Below are 22,130 nucleotides of genomic sequence, written 5' to 3' on the forward strand. Positions count from 1 at the left end.
GGTTGGTCTTCGAAAAAGAACAGAGCAACGCCCATGGGAAAATTGATGTGAACAATTTGTGTTTAAATTGTTGCCATGAAGGTACAGTGTGTATTTTTTGGAGGATTCATTGTCAAAAATGCAATATAATATACAGAATAATGTCTTCAGAGGTATATAAAGACTTTACATTATGAAGCTTTACATTGAACGCATTTCATAATACATTATCTCCTTATGCAAAGTGAAAGCATGACAACGTCTTAGCCACCGTAGTGCTTCAAAGGGAGGGGAGGATACCGTTGGTTGCAATTTGCAACCTCACCACTAGATGCAGCTAAATTCCATATACTGGACATTCATATCTTGCCATTTACATCTACATATATGGGTTCATTGTTTTATCAAAGAGGTTCATTCATTTTAAATAACATTTCCCACGACAATGAAGTCATTAAAAATCATTTGAAATCATTGATTTTATTGTCATTAACTAATGATACATGATGTGACAGTGATTGATGGCTCATTTTCTCAAAACAGAGACTAGAAGAGTTAGTGAAAGACATTAACATTACCTGTGGTACAAGCATTAGTTTGCTTAAACCATTACAATATCCCCTACATAAAGACATATATCTACAATGCTAAAATGTCATGAAAAATGTAACATAGACACCCTAATATGGTAGTGACAATTATTTCCCTCCTCATTATATTTTTAAGACAATGGCAATGATGAGCTTTAAGCTAGCAGCACAATATCTAACAATGTTAATTTATATGGAATAACCCCAAGCAAGCATGCATAGCCCCTGTGTGACTGGACAGTTGGATGGATCAAATGATATGTTTCCGGTTGCAGTTCCTCAAGGAATAGAGAGAGGCCACTAATTACTTCTCCTTCTATTCATAATGTACAATTGACACATTTCTGTACAGTTTTACATTTTACAACCTTTAATGTCCAGTTTGAAAATTCAGCAAGCTGAAACAAGATCTAACACCTCGTTCTCAAATTCTAATTTTCACCCAGTTTAAGTCGGGCAAACTCGTTGGCCATCTGCAGGGCCTCTTGGATGCATTGTGTGTTTCTTCCTGTAGCCTGGGCAGACATGTCTTTACCACCTCCTTTTCCGTCCAGCAGAGGGCATACTTCCTGAACCCACTCATTTGCCTTCAAACCACGGTTTGCAACATCCTGCAAATGAATATAAAAACATTTCTGTTTACTACTGTTTATGTACATTTTCTCTATGACACCATAAAGGTTTAATACTATTTAACCAGCACTAGACTCTGACTCAGTTTACCTGGGGCACTTGGCAAAGGCAGATAATTTTTCCTGCGTCATTGTCTACAGTAAAAAGCATAGCAGCAGTCTGAGGAGAATTTGTCTTCAGCAACTTCAATGACTCATTCAACGCCTGTGAAAAACACATTGGAATCAGTGCAGTATTCACATCATTCAGTTCTAAGGACTCCAGTTTTGAAAAAAGATTGGAGATTTACCTTTGCAGATGCTCCAGTCTCCATCTCCATGACAATAAGAGGTTGGTTTGGGTTGCTGTCAATCATCTCTTTTGTCTTCTCCAGGACCTACAATTTAAGATTATGACGCATTTAAAATGGGTCAATTACTTTACAAAAATGTCTTTGACTATTTGACAAATTATATCACGTCTAGGCTTCTTACCCTCTTCTGTACATCAGCCTTGCTGGCACGGTCCAGATCATCCATGATCTTCTTAAGACCCTTTAGAGATTCCCTCATCTCATCCTTCCGCCACTGAGAGATGACTGCAGTGCCCAACGACTGAATACATGGAGAGTAAACATGGTGTAAATAAGCATTTTCACTTTTCACGGTAGGCATAGGCAGAATGCTCACAAGTTGACTGATGACCTCACCTCCGTCATATCTGCAATCTCCTTCTGTACATCTTTATTGGGGATGGTCTGAGCTTTCACTTTCTCTGCCATGCCATCTAGGCTCAGCTTCAGGGCATCTGCTTTTCTCTGGGCCTGATAACACAAACAGTCCTTCTGGTCAACAAATTCCACTTAATGCTTAATCTTTAGTACTTTTAAACAAGCAACTCTTCTAGAACCAATAATCATTCATGGGGGCTGTGTATCGTCAACAACTCGTGACGATTTATCGCCATATCGATGTTTTGAACACAGCCCTAATCATTCATGTGTTCCATCTCAAAAACACTGTTGAAATACAGTTTTATCGTTGCATGCTGTGTGTTGTTATTGAATTAATGAATATAATGAACTTTTTAAGAAATAAATAAACATTTATGCTAGCCCTGTCCCTACCACACCTTCTGAGCCTCTGCTCCAGTAACAGCCACAATCCTCCTGATTCCTTTAGCGATGGCCTCCTCTGAAACGATCACAAATGGTCCAGCATGAGCAGAGTTTTGCAGGTGCCTATGGGCAAAAAAGATCAACCTTCCTAAGCTTCAGATTGCACAGCGTCTCCATGTAAAACTCTTATGAACATAAATCAAATGAGAGATCTGCCTATAAAAACAGCAAGGGGCACTGGTGAGGTAAGCCCACATGTGCTCTATTGAAATTTTAAAATCTGAAGTTCATACGTTCCGCCGCAGAACTCGATAGAGGTGAGGGAGCCCACAGGGCTGTTGGGATCGGCCAGCAGCTCCTCCACAGGGATACCAATAGACACCACTCTGACTGGATCAGGGTACGTCTCATCAAATACAGCCCGCAGACCTTGGATGGCTTTAGCTTGTGCAAGAGGAGCATCTAGAGCGTAGACTGCCTAGAGGAAGATAAAGACAGGAGTTACTCAGTATGTGATGGAAGATACAAAAGAAAATAGAGCGTTCTTTAAAACGATAACAAAAGTTTATATTGATGTTTTCTTTTTTAGAATATCTGCACTGTGGAGACGTGGGAAAAGTTTTGACTGTCTGAAAAGTAATATAAAGTTTTCAGATTGAAAGTCTGTTTACCTTGGCAACACGAATCAAAGCACAAGCGATCTCCTCTGTGCGCCGCACTTCATCTGTGCTCATGGCTCCTTTGGCGGTGAAGTCAAAGCGCAGACGGTCTGGAGCAACCAGAGAGCCCCGCTGGTCTGCCTCCCCCAACACTGAACGCAATGCAAAGTTAAGGATGTGTGTGGAGGTATGATTACTCATGATGGGCCTACGGCGTGCCTGAGGAATAGCAAAATAAATTTTGAGCATTATTTTGCATTCTATGTCTTTGACAAAACTGAACACTTTCACATGTAGTGTCATGCAGGTTAGTAAGATAATTCTTAAATAATGTATCAGCACAGCTCAGAAAAATGAGAATATAAATAAATATTGTAAATGATCAGTGTCAAAAAGTGACTCATACCTCATCCACATGGAGAGTCAGGCGATCTCCAACTTTTAGTGTACCATACACTGTACCAATATGCAGGACATATCCTCCTCTCACTTGAGTATTCTTCACTGTGAACTCCATTTTCTATAGCAGCGAAAACAAAACATGACAATGCAGAAATAAGCACAACTGATCAGGGCAGTTCAGCATCTTTACAAATCCACACTGTATTATTACATCCTCAGTAGAGTCGTTCTCTCGAAGTATGTAGCCTTCGTCGAAGCTCTGTCCACCCTGCTCAGCATAAAAAGACGTTTGATCGAGCAGCAATCCGCACTCTTGACCAGTGGTCACCTCATCGACAAATGCACGGTCCCTTCTCAAAGCCAACACCGTACCCACTACCTGTCCAAAGTCTGAGTGAGAACAACACCTCAGTCAGAAAAACACATACAGGTGTGAAGGGTATATAACAACAACAACCATATGGATGTCAATTCTACCATAGTTGCCGTTATCATCTGAAGTGTAGCGATACTTGGGGCTGTCATCGGTAGCAGGAACACCCTTGTTCCTAAGCTCTTCGATGGCGTAGATGTCCAACATAATGTGGTCCTCATTACCAGAGCCTTTGCCCTGAGACTTCAACTGTGCACAAAGGCGAATACATTTTTTATAAGACTCATAATACTGTTATAGATTGGTGATCTCCAATATTGCCATTTCACATTTAAACCTTAAAACATTCTACCTGGGCAGCTTTTTTTTCTTCCTCAAAGGATTGTCTGTCCACCCCCATCCCTCTCTCTTCAGCGATCAGGGCAGTGAGGTCCAGAGGAAAACCATAGGTGTCATACAACAACCAGGCTGTGTCCCCTACAAAACAGTTTCAACATTTCATGCATTAGGTACTCTCATCTGTGATAAGACTCTTATGTGTGAAGAAGTGGCCATGTCTCTCAGTTACCTGGGATAGTCTTGCTGTCTCCAAGACTCTGGATCTTGCGGTCCAATATGCGACGTCCCCTGCTAAGAGTTTTGAGAAACTGTACCTCTTCTTCATTAATCACGTCCTTCACCATATCAGGATCTTTTCTCAATTCAGGGAAAGCATCACCCTATTAAATCCAATAGTGAAACAAGAAATGAACAGACTATTTTTAGACAGCATGGTTTTCGAAGATAGGAACTTATGAGTAGTATAGCTACAAGGTGCGACTTTGATTCGCTTTCAAAAAAAAGATAGTGTGTCTATGAGCTACAGCCCATACCAGGGACTCAACCACCACATCCACGAGGGAGGCAAAGAAGCCTCTCTGTGCACCCAGCTTCTCATGAGAGTATCGCACAGCACGACGCAGAATCCTTCTTAACACATAGCTGCCAAAACAGAGCCACATTCACATGTATTACACATACATCTTATAGACATGCATTAAACGTTGAGTATACAGTAAACCATTATTTAGCTCACCCCCTGCCTGTGTTGTCAGGTCTGCCACCGTCAGACAAAGCAATCGTTATAGTGCGAGCGTGATCGGCCAGGACGCGGTATGCCATGTCAACACCATCTGTATCTTCTGCACCAACTTTTCCTGTGTATGGCCTGGCACCTGTGCCCTAAGAATCAAGACCATTCAAGCTATAGCAGGCAGTATGAAACACTCATCTGAATTTCAACAACTTTTTTCTAATATTACACCCCTACCTTCTGAATGGCCTCGAAATAAGGGACGAAAAGGTCAGTGTCATAGTTAGACATCTTGTTTTGGAGTACTGACACCAGACGCTCCAGTCCCATGCCTGTGTCGATGCTCTTCTTAGGCAGAGGCTTTAGAACCGTCTCAGACTCCCTAGAGAAGCCAAGCCATATAAATGTATGCGTGTCAATGTGGTGTACAGAATATTTAGTGTGTTTAAAAGCGTCTTCGCATGTTTAACAAATAAAGTTTACTAGTTTAGCGAAGGTATGAGATGTGGTACCTGTTAAACTGGATAAAAACCAGATTCCAGATTTCAAGCACATTGGGGTCATCCATGTTGACCAGATGGGAAGCATCTCTGCCTCCAATACGATCATAGTGCATCTCACTGCATGGTCCACATGGACCGGTGTCCCCCATCTCCCAGAAATTGTCCTTCATACTCCCTGGAAGAATACGACACTCCTCCATTCTGAGACAGGGAAGAGTCAAGCAAAAGACATAAGAAAACTCAAAAAGACTATTCATTTCACAATAATAATTTATGATATTATGTTTGGAGCTGATTTTTGACTTGCCCCAAGTCCAGCCAGATCTGTTTGCACTCCAGGTCAGGCTCCAGGCCTGCATCTTCATCACCACCAAAGTAAGTCACATAGAGTCGTTCAATAGGAATACCAAACTCCTTGGTCAGCAGATCCAGTGCCATCTCGCAGGCCAGGTGCTAGAGACATAATGTAAAAGAAAAAGAAAAGACAAAAATAAGCCAACTAAAGTCCAAAAATTCCATGCATACAACACAAATATATAAGCACGATAAATTATCGCCCATATCGGTATTGGCCGATAAATGGTCATTTTAATGACAATAATACAATTTATGCTGATATATTAAAGCATACAAATCTTTTCCTAAAACTACTTTATCTGCACACTGCTCGCAGTAAAAATACAGTACAGTACTGTCTTTCTGTCGTGATCACTCATTTACTGCTATTATCAAATCATTGCTGATGTAGGTGCAGTATGTAGACAAGTATTTATGAATGCCTAAATAATTGGAACAAAAGCATATTGTTTGAATCAGACTGCTGTCTGAATGCTTTCTGTCTTATGACCTGTTAGACAGGCTATTCAAAAAATTTCTTGAAAAACATCTATAATTTGTTTATTAAATATAACAGAGAAGTTTGAAGGTTAAAGAATCCTTTACTAGTTTAAAGTGGGCTTTGTACGTGATTTTTCAGGGGGAAAAAATAAAACTAATGGTTAACTTGTTTTGCGGGGTGAATGTTTTCAAATAAAAGCAGTTGTGTACTTTTTGCCATTTGTTTCATTCTTGGGAATATTATATTAATATTTAGATACTGTATATCGGCCAATTTATAGGTTATCGGCTTCCAATGTTAAAGAACAAAATTTACATCGGTGCATCCCTAATATAAAGAAATAATTCCCCCCCTCTCTCTCTCCATTGCTTACTTTAAAATAGTCTCCAAAAGACCAAGAGCCCAACATCTCAAAGAAGGTGTGATGGTAGACGTCCTTGCCAACATCATCCAGGTCATTGTGTTTGCCACCGGCACGAATACACTTCTGAGTATTAGCAGCACGGCGAAGTTTGGCCATTGGATGAGATGGGTCGATGGTGTTCAGAAAGATGGGCTTGAACTACAGAGATGATGGAGGTAAAATGATCAATTATTTCTAAACACATTGACATCATTCTATAGAGCTAAGCTCAACTTTTTTTTACCTGGTTCATGCCAGCATTGGCGAAGAGCAGAGTGGGATCATCCAGCGGGATGGTGGCCGACGAGTGGACGTACTGATGCTCATGACGGCGGAAGAAATCGATGAACTTCTCACGGATCTGTGCAGCAGTCAGCGAAGAGTCCATGATGGTTGTTGTGTTTTTCTCAGGGGGCTAAAGAGGTACACATATATTAAGCAGTCAGGAAACCGGTTTCAACAAAAAAGCGGGTGGAGTATACATGCAGCTGCATTATGGTGTTGTCAAAAGTAAACAATAACGATTTTGTTTTCGACATCTGCTGGATTAAAGGACACCTGGATCACACCCTACGTTCACCTTGTCTGCACTAGTCCATGGCATGCAAAAGATCTTGTTACAAACAGCAGGTTTTATCATCTCTTTCTTTATGGTGATGCATGACCTTGATCATTTAAATGTCAATATGTCAAATAATCTACCGAACAAAACCACAATTAAAACATATTCAAATTATGGACAAGAACAATATTAAAATCTGACTAAAAGCAATTCAACCTCAAATATCCTTATTACAGTACAACGCGTATAGATTAAAATCTCAGAGGAGAAAATACAAACGGATCAAAAGTTAACAGTCACTATTTGTTGAAAATCTGCCAATTGTATAAACGTAATGTATCGAAGATGTGAAAACAAGACTACTACAACACTTGGCTCATGTTATGGAACATAACCTGCAGCAGGTGGAGCTATCCATAGCAGACCGCCAGCTCCCTACAGTAACTTCCCATAATAACTGTCCCAAAACACAGATGGTTTCCATAAAACACACAAAACCACTCAACCCATGCATGCTAGAGACTAGATCTAGTGTGAAACAGTGGTCTTAACTACCCAAACATCTGCTCACCATTCAGAAAACCAACATTTTCCAGTGTACCGGTAAATCCACAAACAAGCATCCTCTTCATTCTCATAGCAATAACCACTATTTGTTCTATTCATCACTGGTTCTCTGGTAAAAAAGCATCATCACACAGCATGCTTCTTTCACAACAACATTAGTGAACTTAGCAAGCCATGACCTGCACACTGTAAGGTTCACCTGACAACAGAAGAAAGCTTTGGCACAGAAAACAGTGAAATGAAGAGCCATAGATAATGATGCTCTATACTCCTGAAAAGGTAAAGGGGATTTAGAGTTCACCATGCTAACATGAATATAAATAAAATACCTGTAAGAATTGATGGTCATACCTGAATTATGACACTTTGTAAGATGCTGACAGAAGAGTGCTTTTACGACATGTAAAAAGATGAAAATGTACAGCAAAGATGAAATGATATTAGTTTATTTAATGCATTATTCATGCTTTATGTTGCACTGGTAGGTACGATACAGGCCAGAACCATAGATCACATTGAGTGTGATGTAGGCAAGTGATTTCTTATATAATTTGGAAAAATAATCTCTATTCTGATTTATATGATTAACAAAAAAACATAGTGCATGTTTAATCTTTTCAATGTATCTAGATCATTAAACAAGTACCAATACCGTTTAAAGTTGTATTTTGCAATATCTCGCTTCCTAAAACTCGAGACAGCTCGAGACAAGGCTAACCAGAGAATCCAATCATTTACTGAAACCTCGTGTCATGTCATTCGCATAAACCTCGTGGTACACGCAACGAGGACACAAAACGCTGCTTAATTAAATACAAACTAGGGAATAAACAGAAAGGTTGTGAAACTTACGAATATTTATCTTATAACCGATGCAGTAACCAGCCACACTACTTCCCACGCCGGTTGAAACCAAAGGAGAACGCAAGTCCCTCCCACAAAATACACGATTGGTCCAGGAATAGCGACCAGCCAGTGTACGTAGATGCTATTGGTAAAGGACGCTGTCAGTCACGACAAAGACGCGACTGGATATGTCAATGCGGATTGAACGGAACTGGATGATGCAACGATGAAGTAACAGTGGATTGATATTTTATATTGTTTATATTTTTATGTTAACTATTAGTTGTCAATCAACCGAGATTTCTGTTCATTTTAGTCTCCTTTTAGAATCTTGCAAAGTATTATAGCATTCAATACTAAAATGAATATTGTTATTTTACTGGCGCGAGTAAGTTTTTTGTAATGCTTGTTAAATGTTTATATAATTCATTACATTTAGGTTATTTGGTATATAATTTGTTAACATAACGTTAGCCATTACCATTATAGAAAATAATAATGTAATTAATTGTTTTTTTACGTCTGAACATTAATAACAGACAGGCAACCTCTGTGAGACAATGCATATTCCAAAATCTATAGGCAAAACGTTACAAAAATCAATCATAAAAAATAACATTTGAGTTAAAAACTTACTTTCAATTTATCACAGTTTACAGTAAGCATTTCCTCACAGCAGGTGGCGATCAAATACAATTTCACCCATTACTCTAGGCAAGTACTCTAGGCAAGTTGTTTTATTAAACATATGGATTGGCAGTACATAGCTATATGTAGTTTATTAACCATATAATCATATAAGAGAGGTGATATAATAAATAATATGTCACCTGTTCCCTAGTCATAAAGCAGGTAATTTATGTTACCTCAGCTTCTAAAATAAACTCTCAGACTGCAAGGCAGGTTTGATTTTTTTTAATATATAGCTGAAAATATTGCAAAATACATAGATCATATATTTGCTTTGTGTTAACATTTAAAGCAAAGGTGACCATGCATTTATGTGACTGGGTAAATATACAAATATTTCTATTATTATGATCAAAGCTGGCATGAAAGTATGCAAAGCCAACATGGTAAACATTAAGAAAATGCAACTCTGTAAAAATACCAAAACCAAACATATTTTTCAGTGTTAGCCCGTCAAGTGTTGCCTTCATAGTATAATTTACAACACACCAAACAACGTATAGATATTAAAGGTGAATGCTTATTTAGATTTCTGGGACAGCATTAATATTTTTCTTTCTTTTCCGAACAATGATAGTGGCTTCTCCTTTAACGCCTTTCAGTCTATCAGAGTCAAAGTCGACGAGCAGTTTCCTCAGGCCATCACGAGTGGGCTTAAAAGACAATTTAACCATCACTTCCTGACCGGGGTCAATTTTGCTACTGGAAGAGAATAAAAAACAAACTCATTTAAGAGTCAAACACAGTTTGAATGCCTTTGATTTCTTTGCTCTTTGTAAAATAGGCAAATAACATACTGTGTTTTTATCTCCCTTGCGTCCGTTAGCCCTGCCCCCTCCACGGTAAACACGCCTCCTTGCAGACTAACAGGCAAGGGATTGGTGAAGGAGATGTGTGCTGTCAGTTTACGTGACACAATCGCTTTTCCAATAATCTGGAATTAAAATGAAAAATGACGGTTAATAAAGAAAATGGTCAGCACTTAGGAAGTGTTTTGCTGTATACTTACGTTGATACGGAGCACTGGCATTTTCAAGGGAATGTTGACTTCTTGCAGGATGATAATGTTGTGATCAGTGGGTTGAAGGAGCGCTGTGACTCTTATCATGTGATGTTCAGACACACATGGTCCATAATTATCATACTGAAGTCGTAAAACTTCTTTATGAGCTAAAAGAAGATGCAAATATGTTTGAAAAATGTTTAATCAGAGACCCCAAAATGTATGTGGACACTTAAGTCACATTTCAAATAGCCTAGGCTCACAATTTTCAAGCTAAATATTAGTTTCCAGATGCCATTTTATTACCTAATGCCATGAAACATATTTTAAGTATGTACATTCTTGTTCTTGTTCCTACCTTTCCGTGCTGGAACTGTGACAGTAGTTGTCTTTTTCTGGCACTCTCCCCGGTTGATACTATTGTAGGTTATTCCATTTGATGTCACCGTGAGCTGGGCATCTGTGTCTTCTGTGGCAGCATTATACACCTCTATGATCACGTCAAAGTCCGTCCCGTGGATAGCTGGAGCGTGCTTGATGAAGAGCTCGAGCTGTCCTGGGCCTTCATCATTCTGATTCACTTGCCTTTCTACCTTTTTAAAAACCTCTCGCTCCTTCATGGAGCCTGTTGTGGGATTGAATGTGATTTTAACAATATGTATATACTATATGATTATACTTTCATTTTTGCAAATTACCTTCAGGATATTTGTAGTTGGCGGTAATGTCCTCTCTGAAGTCTCCATACACACTCTTGGTGCTGATGTTCTGCCCTACAATCTTGCTGTTTTGGGACACTTTGGAGCGTTCCCCATCGGGATGAACAATCCAGACGACCAGATCTGCGTTCACCTCAGAGAACACAAATGGAGCATCATACTTTAACCCCAGCTCTCCCTCTTTGACTGCATGGACAGGACAAGGCCCACAGCAGAAGACTCCTGTGAGAACATATATGTGCTATTTAATATGTATATATTTTTTAAAGATTTATTCTTGGCATTTTTGCCTTTATTGGACAGACAGCTATTTTAAAGCGGGCAGGAAGCGAATTGGATGAGAGAGAGAGGGGATTCGAACTCGGGTCGCCCGAGACGCTCCGGCGCCATATGTCGGAGCACAAACTACTCGACCATCGGCTCCGACCTAGTTAATATTTAGATCAGTGTTGAATGTGCCAGGGGAAGCTTGGATAGCTTTCTGTGGACTATAAAAAATGAAGCATGATAAGAAGCTCTTATTGTATTGTAGTCTAAAACCAACCATCACTCCTTTCTTGAGGGGTGGGATCTAACACCTGCCATCCATCGTAATCTTCTGGAAGATCCCCACGCTTCATCCAGCACTCAACCCAACAGTGATAATTCCTGAAAAAAAGTGGATAAAGCTAACACATGAAGCACTACCCAGTGTAAAAAAATGATTTTAATTATAGATTGATTTTCCAAAAGGACCTTAGTTATTAAGTCTTGTTTTCTAAATTATTAAGTTTGTAAAAATTACGTGAGTTTATGCAAAATTCTGCCAATGGGGTAAGAAAAATAAACTTGGATTTAGTTCTACCTATTCATAAAGTATTTTATTATAGTCTTTTCCCCCTTATATTTTGGCTGTTTTAAGCAAAAACTAACTTTTTATTTGTTTTTCTTTAGGAAAACATAAGTTGATATCTTGGGTCCCTTTCCTTGTCAAGCAAATTTGTTTCTCAAACGCAAACTCGCTTACATATAGTTTGATTCTTTTTATATCATACAAGTCATGTAGTTCCATAAAAATCTGAGAAAATTTCAATTTCAATTTCCTCTCCATTTCAATTTGAGATATCGAAGAGATCAGAAGTACAAAACTATTATAAGAAATCTAACCAGATTGTGTCTTTTCTTCCTTCAGACACACTTTCAAGCTTGTCATTGAACAAGTAATCCACGGAGATGTTGGCATCTGTGTCGTGAGCAGACGAGTAGTTGGTTATACATCTTGTCGGAATGCCGAGACAGCGGAGGACTGTGGAAAGGGAATACAGCGTGTTAGACACAGGACACATTAGTATCTTTAAATCTTCTGTGGAAACAATCATTTGTTTAGAGATTGCCAAGAACCAATGTATTCTCTCACCTGAGCAGGCCACACCTGTGAACACCCAGCACTGACCATAACGCACCATTTGTCCTCCAGCCTCACTCCAGCGCCTTAGAATGGGCACACTGCCAGTCCAACGTGTGGGTGCCACACCATCACTATATTCTCCATCCCAACGTCCAGCCACAACTCCCCGGTCATCATTAGCATTTATCTGCAATACACATTGCACATACTAATTTGCATAAATATAATCATTTGTATTGTGAAAAGTTTTGTACGCTTGTCATCAAAACATGACAGGGCTGGAGACAGTGAATGGCTTACCATGGCAGTAATGGTTCTGCTAACATAAACCGGGCTTGCTCTGTTGATGTGGTCCATCTCTGAATTCCTCAGCGCTGCTGGTGAATTGTCCAGCACTTCAAAGCAAATATCCACCACGTCTTTTTCAAACTATTAACAAAGAGAACACAAGTCGCTATTTTCATGTCTTTTACACAACAGGCCAACATTGCTGGTAAGTATTATGTTTAATCAATCATATTAATACAATACATTCTGCCCTATCGTTTATGGATTTTTTTACGGTTTGGTTTGACCTCACTCTGTCAACAGACCCAGTGCCATTTGTGTCACAAAAGTCTGACACTTACAGAGATTACCCAGCAGACAAGCCTTCTGTGGCTTTCTTGCCACCAATCTGTCACAATTCACACGCTATCTCATCGAAATTCCACCAGCATGCAACACCGCCTGTAAATCCTGTGTCAGCCATCTCAGGTCACAACACTTTCCCAACGAGGTCGCTGACCACAATATTTTTTAAGCAGATCTGATCGTATGTGAATCTATGTGTATGTTACCTGTCCGAAGTTCCAGGGCATGGTGGTGATATCATCCCAGGAGCCCTGATACAAGATCCCATTTTCATTTAAAATGTACTCCTGCAGCCGTTCCTCACTCGGGAGGTACACAGAGTCCTCTATAAAAAGAATGATTAATTGTGGTTTAACATAAGGTCAAATTGATTGTTTTTTTACTTTTATCATGTGAATGTAAATTATGTAATGCTGTATTACATATCTATCTATTGCATGCAAAAGTACTCACGTGAAATTTACTTTAATTTTATGAACAAAAGTAGACAGAATAATATTTAAATTGCATTTTGTGTTCCACAGAAGAAAATAACTCTTGGGTAAATTGTGTAATTTCAAAAGCCGCTCACCTTTGCACCACGGATTGAAAAGCAGGTGGAAGGTCTGAGACTCAGTTTGCTCCAGAATCTGACCATCGGCTGACAGCAGAAGCACAGTCATGCTGTACAATCCTATTGAAGCATCAGCAGGACTGTGGAGGGTCAGCATCACTTCACCCTGAGCATTACGCCGGCTGAACCACCATTTCTCATGATCCTGCTCTGAGTCGGACACCTTCAGGATCACTTCTTTATTTTTACCTGTAAGAAAACATCCGCAGAAAGAAAGGGATATTTGTTCAAGTGCAGATGTTTTGTTATGTTGATGTGTTACTATTATATTCTGCTGTATTATGTTCAATTCAATACATGACAATATAATATCTTATTCTGGTTAGTTGATTAAATCCGGTATATTTTTCACCACAAGCGGTCCAGTCCAGTGTCTGGACTTCAGTATGCAAGTGTTACTCACCCAGGTGTAGTATGATATTGAGCAGTTGGTCTGGGGGTTGTGGAGTTTGCTCTGGACACTGCAGCACCACAGAGAATGGCTGACCTCTGCGCACCAGCAGACGCTCCCTGTCCATCTCCTCTGTTCGGTGAGCATGGTTATTTTCATAACACTGGAGGTCTATATCACTCAGTATAGCTGGCAATGAAAGACATAAACTAACACTTTGAGAAAAAAACGTTACATGCAAGTTTTTATCTAAATGCTCTGAAAACCTTTGGTCCTTTTTTCTGTGTTTACCTAACAGTTTCTTTCAGTTGATAAATTGTATGTAACATTACTACATTTTGTTGCATGCTTTTTGAGTTTATCTATCTGTCCATCAAACCACTTGTCATCCACATGGTCACTGAGGGCTGGAGCCTTTTTTGTGCATATATATTGTCAGTGGAAATATATTATGGTACATTTTAAATGACAGCAATATAAAAATTATTTGAAAATTAATCAAAACATTGGAACACTGGAAAAGATGCTATTGAGTCTGTTAAAATGGACCCCGAACAGTCTGACAAGGCAAGCTTTAAGAAGGGAGAAAAATATTGAGAAAAATAAACTGAAAATGACTTTTTTGATACACATTTTTGAAACTGTTCTGTGCTCATAATAATCACATGAGCATCAATTTATCAATGCCACTAACAATACATCTGATGAGTTTGAACCCACTCCGTGCTACTGTTACGTTTTTATTTCTGTAAGAATAACCAGACATCAGAAGGTCAGATAGCCAATAACCAATAAGTGGAGGACCTGCTTCCGTATTTGTTCAAACAAGGCAAAGCATTTGTAACACATGCTGCTAAAATATATAATTTTTTGAGGTAAAAAAACACATTTGGTCCAGTGAAGGTGTTTTTTTTTGCAGATATTATTAGGAGAAAGCTCCAGTCAGTTGTGCTAATGGAAAAGCATAGTGCCAGCCCTTGTTGTGAACATCTTGACTACAGAACTTCTTTATATAATATCTTTATGTATATGTGATTTCAAACATGCATGCACACATACATTTTGATACTGAATTGTACATCATAAAAAAGCTAAACATAGCTAAACCTTTTTCTTAAATGTTTATTGTAACTCCTTATACAGTAAGATCATTTACATTTAATGTTAGTAGTTTATGTACAAAAAATCTGGACTTTTAACAATGTAATTTACAAGTATACATGGACAAATATAGAAACTATCAAGACTTACCCTTATGGTTGGCCATTGGCATATAATTCTTGCCAGTATTCAGTGATGTCTTTGTAAAATCCTGTTTTTGATGTTTTCTGTAAATTTCTGTACTTGTCTGAGAGAACTACTTTCCAGTCCTTTTTATAGTGAAAGATCCACGCCCTTGATGCCCCACGCCATCTCTGTCGTTTACTTTGCCCTTTTTCTATCACTTTCCTGCTTACTGTAAGACACACCCTGACTCACACATCTTCTCTGTGGCCTTCTTGACCTCTGACATCACACATACACACAACATCCTCAAGCAGCAAGAGGTACAAGTGTATACAGAGACTGATCTCTGTGTGTATGTATGCACAGACAAACACTGCTCAACCTCCGGCTTGGTCAATATTTCCTTCATGGAAAAAGAATCATGGCTTGGGAATTTACTACAACCCGCATCATTTCTGGAACTACCTTATTGCTGGAACCTGTGTTTTTTTCCGTAAGAGCCAGGGCCACATACAGGGGCCTTTGTTATATGGGTTATAACTCTGTGGTATTCCACAAATCCATCCCGCCTCTATTTTCCTGCATTTTTCTATTTTTAACTTCTCTATATTTTTAGTCTTTGATTATAATAATGGGAGAAAAGCTAAGTGAATGGATTTAGCATCTTTAGAGCTGTATTTCTGACTTTTTTCAATGGCATAAACAAATGAAAGCCAGACACTAAATGTTATTTGATTTCTTTTCCCAAAATCAGCATTACATAGAAAAATGCATTCTTCATTATTCAAAATTTCTTCTATTGTGTTCAAAAGACCAAAGAAATGAATAAAGCAAATTTCCTACTGCGGTAGTTAATGGTGGCCAAGAACTGTTGGTTACAAGCATTCTTCCAAATATCTTTCTTCGTGTTCATCAGAAAACAGAAATGTGTACAGATTTTAAACTATTTGAGAATGAGTTAATGAAGACAGAATTTTCATTTTGGGTGAACTGTTTCTTTAAATGAGAACTTAAAGGTATTGAATCAATTTACCGTTTAACCTATTTTACAACCTTATACAAATATATCTAAAAAAACCTTTCTTTCAGAATTTTTTGATTTATAAAAGACACAAGATTAATGTCTTTATCTTTAGTTGAAGTATATATCAGATATCTGATGTGTAAGTCAGAGGTCAAATGATCAATGGGAGGGAACTGACAGAAACAGCTAAAACCTCTGACATAATTTTGTGAGAATTTTTTGCACTGCTGGCATAGATAATTAAATTCCATCAAGCTCCCTCACTGATGTTATGACAGCAGTAATGTTTAACAACTGGGAATCACATAGATCATTAGAATTCCTTTTCCCAAAATAAAGTCATGTCTGCTTTATTGTCTGGAGTGGGAAAAGAAAAGAACAATGAACTCTCTAGCTACCAACTCATCTGTGGATTCTCACCATTCTGTTAAATTATACAGTGGCACTTGACCGCACAGACATACAGAATGGTCTCTGTTTTTCTGATATAGTCTGAAGGAACACCATACCACACCTACAGATATGTTTGTGACACTAAGCTGAGTAATACCGGAACAGACTGGTTCTGAGAAAATATTCAATAGATTCTATTCTGCAAAGCAAGAATAAAATGTTGGAAAGGAATCCTGCTCTCTCATTGACTGTCATTTATTAGAAGGACAACATTGGGTTAGGCTATTTCCAAACTGTATTAATGTGGAAATGTCTTAAATGTTTGCTATACCCTTAGAAACACTGTTTACTCATTTTTAAGCATTTATTATTGCTTATTATTTGTGGCCTTATTAATGATTTAATTTTTATTAAAATTTAATTTAAATAGATTTAATTCTATTTTTTATTATTAGGCTATATTATCTTATTTGTCCCACATTACATTGATTCTATCAATGACATTTTGTTAAACAGATCTGAGTATGCATTCTAGCAACAACAAATAAACAAATCCGGCTAGGCCTACATAAATATAAAGCAAAAAAATATTCAAAGAAAAACTAGTGTTATTGTTATTGTTATTTTCTAAATTATGTTACGATAAACACGTTTCATTATTATTCAACTATTTTAAAGCATAATACAACGTCTCATGTAAGTTAATTATTATGAATGTTCCGTATTTAGCCAGCGTACATGATGAATTGGTGAAATCGAATGGACGCAATGTGTCAGGATGGCCGAGCGGTGGCGCTAAAGCTCGCAGTCCCCCTTAGAGGCGTGGGTTCGAATCCCACTTCTGACAACACTTTTCATGTCGGAAGCTAGACTGGCACATTCTCAGTTCAACCGAAAGCGTGGATACCTTACACCCTTACAGATAACATTCAAGCAAAAAACAAACTTTTACACAATATGTCACATCCGGCTGTGGCACTGAACACATTCTGCCATTAAATGCTTGTTATAAAAATACATATAGGCCTACATGAAATATTCATAACATGAGTATCGGCAAAAAGTTTAGGTTATTTTAACAAGAGGAAGGGTTGTTGTTCCCATTATTACAGCTCACTTACAAATGTTTTTATTACACCGGATGTATTTGCCACATAGGTTTATGGTTGTTAACAGTGGGAGGGTGACAAAGTGTATGTGTGTGGGAGGGAGGGAGAGAGAGAGAGAGAGAGATAGAAAGAGAGATAGAAAAGTTTTACCTGAGGCTGAGTTTGCTAGTCAGGTGGATTACCTGGTTTAGCAAGTCTCCTCTGGTTTACGCGATTACCCATTTTTTTTGAGGTGACTGTTTTTTATACTCAAAGAAATGGCAGATTTTCCTGGAAAGGTAAACACTCAGACAAGCCCAGCTGAAACTCAAAGAAGATTCGAAATCCCATCTAATGTTCATGTGAACTTCATCAAGAGCATTCCTGGCATCTTGCTTCTGCTTGAGATTGTAAGTTGATGAAAAGATTATATTCTCACCATATTTTTTACTTTCCATACTATTTTATTCATTACCTATGTGGATGTTTTGTAGTCTTTTATCCTGTTCAACCTGTATGTTCACTTTTCATTGTTTTATCAACTTTTATTGACATACAGAATATGTAGATAGAATTGAAGTCTATGTGTGCTCATGGTATAACGTCAGTATTAATGTAAAGAGTAGTTAAGCTCTGGCTGACTGATATGAAAAGCTGCTGTTTTATAAACAGGCCGTACAACTCAAGATATTGTGGCAATAAGAGGTTTATTACAAAAGATGGCACTGCATGCTTGGACGGGGTTTGTCAAGGGGTGGATTTAGAGTTTGTATTGTGCTGCTTGGTATTTCTTCATTGAGTAAACACAAGTGCAGATAAAGCACAAGTCTACAAAGTTCAGCTGTACTTATTAACATGTTCTATATAAACATCACAAACATGAAATGAACCAAAAAAATGAAGTAGAATATGACAATGAGGAAATAATTAGCTGTAAAATAACTTTAAGCTAAAAGGTTTCTATAATTCTTTCAATAATTAAGTATATCTTACAGTATGCTTGATTTGAAATAGGTGTGTTTATCAGGTATTTTGTGTCAGTGAAATAAGAGACCTTTATAAGATAAATAATTGATTATGAACCTTTTATAATTATTGTACAAATGAATGCCATTGGTAACTTTTGATTCTAGAAAATGATATCTTCTTCAATGGATCTCTTCATTAAGTCTATCTAAACATTCATGAGGACAAACAATACTTATGCTCAAAATAGCAGTCATTGTTGACAGTGATACAAAATATATGTTTATAGGTATGCTTTCACTTCCGTGTGTGCCTGAGCATTATGCATTTTGCAGATGCTTTTATCTAAAGGGATATTAAAGGATTACATATTATGTTGCATTGGTCCATGCCCTAGGAACCAAACCCATGATGCTGCCATTGCTACTACTGACCGTTTAGACCGTTTAGGTTTCGATGCAAGCATCAATGTCTTCTAGATGAATATAGACCTTATATGTTATTTGTGTTTAGATGTGCTATAACTCTGACATTGTATTGTTTATTAATGTTGATCTCCAACTTTTCTTAGTTTTTTGGATTACTGACATGGGCACTGATTGCCAGTACTCAGTACACCTTCAATCCTGCATATGGCTGGGTGATGTTTGTCAGTGTGACACTGTGGCTTCTAAGCATCGTCTTGTTTGTTATTTTATTACTGGGTTTGGATAAGAAGCTACCCACATTGCCCTGGCCTTTGGTGGTGAGACACTTTCTGACCACATTTCACTATCCTAAAAAATGTTTAAAAAATCCTGGTAACGTTTTAATATTTTCATTCCTTTTCTTCCAACTTTGTAGCTCTTTGTGTTCTACGCGGCTGCAACTGTTCTGTACTTAAGTGCCTTTTTAACTGATGCGATATCAGTCCCGGAACCTTATTACCCTCAACACAATCATCTAGCAGCTTCTGCAGTAAGTCAGAAAAATCTTGAACACGCTACACACATGCACATGACTTTACAGAGTACTTTCGAGGTGTGACCAAGTGTTAGTTTTAAAGACTCTTCTTTGAAACACCCACTGATAACAGCAAAGCGTCACTCTGCTCACCTGAGTCAGGTGATTCAATTGTTAGCAACGCCCAAGACCTAAAGCAGAGCAGCAAATGTTAAAGTATTGTTGATTAAACTACCAGCTTCCATTAGAGCTGCGCATTCATTACCTGTATTTAAACACATGCTCAAAAACACCTTTTGTCTTTGCTTTTATCTAACCTTGTAAATTGTTTTGTCTATTGTGCTTTGTTTTTGTGTTTTTCTTTGTTTTTGTTTAGAGCTGTATTGTACAGCACTTTGGGTCAGCTGGTAGTTGTGTGAAGTGCTTTATAAATAAAGAAAGTGAACATATTTGTTGTAACCAATGCCATGCAAAAGCATTGTATACACAATAATTGTATGAAGCTACCAGTTTTTCATGTCAAATAAGTGATAGTTAACCCAAAAAAGAAAATTCTCTCATCATTTACTCGCCCTCTTGTCACTTCAAACTTGTATGACTTTCTTTCTTTTGCTGAACAAAAAAGAAAATATTTAGAAAAATGTTGTTGACCGGTGTCTGAACACAGAATGAGTTTTCAGCGAAAATACCTTTCAGATTATCCTACCAGTATAAATTAACATGTAGGTTTGATTTACAGCGCAAAATATCCTATCAAATTGCCTTTTCTAGTATAAAATAAATATGTAGAATGATTTAACAATGAAAATAAGATTGTTGTAACAATATAAAATTAACAGGTAGTATGATTTTACAGCACAAAAAAAAATGACGTAACATTGATGTGGGCATGCCTGGTAGGACAATCTGATGGGTAGGATGAAATTTAAGAACACCAACACTTATTCGCTTGCATTGGTTTTGTGTCCATACAAAAGAAGTGAATGGGTGTCGGCGCAGTTTGGATATCAACTTTCTTCAAAATGTCTTCTTTTGTGTCGAAAACAGTCATACAGGATTGAAATGACAAGAAGTTGAGTAATTGACAACAAAACATTTTTGGGTGAACTATCACTTTAAGACTGAAGGTTGTAGAGAAGTAAGGCTTTAAACAACATTGGTCAGAGTCCAAATGAAATTGTTCTGAAGCACATGACAGACTTTTAGTGGAATATAGTAATTGCAGTTCTTACCCCTGTGCATGTAAAGGTTTTACAGCTTAAGTTCCATATGAAAAGTCTTTAACCTTCATACCCGCTAAATAATTACTCCGCCTACTTGTTATCCAAACCATTATGTGCTCTTAAAACAAATAGCTGAATCAAGCAATTTTTACCCAAAATGGGGTAAATAACATTCACTGAGAAATCAACTGGAATTAAAAACACAATCTGGCAATTGTTAAACTCCACATTTGAATGAAAAATCGTCATCATTATAACAATTGCTATATATTTTGTCTTGCAGTTTTTTGCCATCTTGGTGTCCCTATTATATATAGTTAGCAGCTTCTTTGCCTATTTGGGCTGGAAGGGGGATGGACAAAACGCAGATGGGACCACAGTTCCTGTGTAGGCGTCCTCTAGTGAATGCACTGTCAATGTGGATCCACACATTCCCTGCGTGAGGACATCTTCAGAAGGACATTATTCTGCGTCACTGAAAAACCTCTTCGGGAATTTCAGCGTGAGAATACACTGCTATACTGAATCTAGTGACATTACTTGTGTAAGCTATGTCCAGCGCAATCGCTACAGTAGATGGTTTTTGACATGGACATTGTGTGTACAAAAACACCACCCTCACCCATACTTTATATGCAAAAAGCCATGAGCAAATATGTATTTAAGTGATAAATATCTTTCCTAAAGGTACAGTAAGCTATTTCTGAGAAACGCTGTTGATTTTTAAAATCGACACCCAAACAAACACATCTCTGTCTTTATTGCGATGCCCTCAAAATAACAAATGCTTTCTTGCTCTCTCTCTTCTCCCATCAACAACATTTCTTAGAAATTGCTTGTTTCTTATTCAATCGTTTGAAATCATTATGGCCATGATTTTTTATCTAATGTAATTAAAGAACAATTGCATTTATTTCTTTCATATACACACTCATCTCTATACATGTCTATATATACACAAAATAAACAAATATACAGTTCCACAACATCTAAGTAAAGAGTTCTAAGTAAAGAGAGAGGAGTAAAAAGAGTTTGAAGGGAGTCATTTTTCTTATTTTCAAGATGAAGATTTGAGAGTAATCTTAAACAAAACTGCCAGAAGAAACATTACATTAAAAAAGAATGAAATTATTTGGATTGTGTCTAAATATTTTTAAATGCCCACTATCAGTGATCTTCCAGCTAATGTATGACAACGTACAACAATTGTTACAAATAATTAGTTTAACATCTTGTGGGAAGCTTGTGAATGACTAAATGAAGGCTTCTGAAATTATAATGATCAGGCACATTATATAATACGTTTTT

General features: G+C 37.7%; 3 protein-coding genes across 4 annotated transcripts; 1 reads left to right on the top strand and 2 right to left on the bottom strand.

The window, feature by feature from the left end:
- Nucleotides 1–440: 440 nt before the first annotated feature.
- On the bottom strand, nt 441–8,601 carry LOC130435373 (alanine--tRNA ligase, cytoplasmic-like). The gene is made up of 21 exons (XM_056765956.1): nt 8,530–8,601; nt 6,793–6,963; nt 6,519–6,707; nt 5,615–5,760; nt 5,317–5,508; nt 5,042–5,186; nt 4,808–4,953; nt 4,605–4,713; nt 4,301–4,451; nt 4,085–4,209; nt 3,837–3,981; nt 3,571–3,749; nt 3,364–3,477; nt 2,970–3,176; nt 2,592–2,776; nt 2,313–2,421; nt 1,891–2,004; nt 1,676–1,795; nt 1,492–1,578; nt 1,293–1,406; nt 441–1,180 (listed from the first exon to the last, which is right to left on the bottom strand). The coding sequence occupies exons 2-21, from the start codon at nt 6,934–6,936 to the stop codon at nt 1,001–1,003; spliced, it is 2,901 nt and encodes a 966-aa protein (XP_056621934.1). The 5' UTR covers nt 6,937–6,963; nt 8,530–8,601; the 3' UTR covers nt 441–1,000.
- Nucleotides 8,602–9,457: 856 nt separating this feature from the next.
- On the bottom strand, nt 9,458–15,705 carry tgm2l (transglutaminase 2, like). Of its 2 annotated transcripts, XM_056766262.1 has the most exons (13): nt 15,211–15,705; nt 13,972–14,148; nt 13,527–13,757; nt 13,162–13,280; nt 12,623–12,751; nt 12,332–12,509; nt 12,082–12,220; nt 11,480–11,583; nt 10,915–11,157; nt 10,575–10,841; nt 10,223–10,383; nt 10,011–10,147; nt 9,458–9,915 (listed from the first exon to the last, which is right to left on the bottom strand). In XM_056766262.1, the coding sequence occupies exons 1-13, from the start codon at nt 15,230–15,232 to the stop codon at nt 9,738–9,740; spliced, it is 2,085 nt and encodes a 694-aa protein (XP_056622240.1). In that variant the 5' UTR covers nt 15,233–15,705; the 3' UTR covers nt 9,458–9,737. The 2 variants fall into 2 exon arrangements, with proteins under 2 accessions (XP_056622240.1, XP_056622239.1); XM_056766261.1 differs by having other exon boundaries at nt 12,082–12,509.
- A 2,146-nt stretch (nt 15,706–17,851) lies between these two features.
- Nucleotides 17,852–21,953, top strand: pllp (plasmolipin). Its single transcript, XM_056766057.1, has 4 exons — nt 17,852–18,101; nt 19,229–19,402; nt 19,501–19,614; nt 21,106–21,953. The coding sequence occupies exons 1-4, from the start codon at nt 17,970–17,972 to the stop codon at nt 21,211–21,213; spliced, it is 528 nt and encodes a 175-aa protein (XP_056622035.1). The 5' UTR covers nt 17,852–17,969; the 3' UTR covers nt 21,214–21,953.
- Nucleotides 21,954–22,130: the final 177 nt, after the last annotated feature.

Source organism: Triplophysa dalaica, chromosome 14 (genome assembly GCF_015846415.1).
Source record: "Triplophysa dalaica isolate WHDGS20190420 chromosome 14, ASM1584641v1, whole genome shotgun sequence".
Classification (NCBI taxonomy): domain Eukaryota; kingdom Metazoa; phylum Chordata; class Actinopteri; order Cypriniformes; family Nemacheilidae; genus Triplophysa; species Triplophysa dalaica.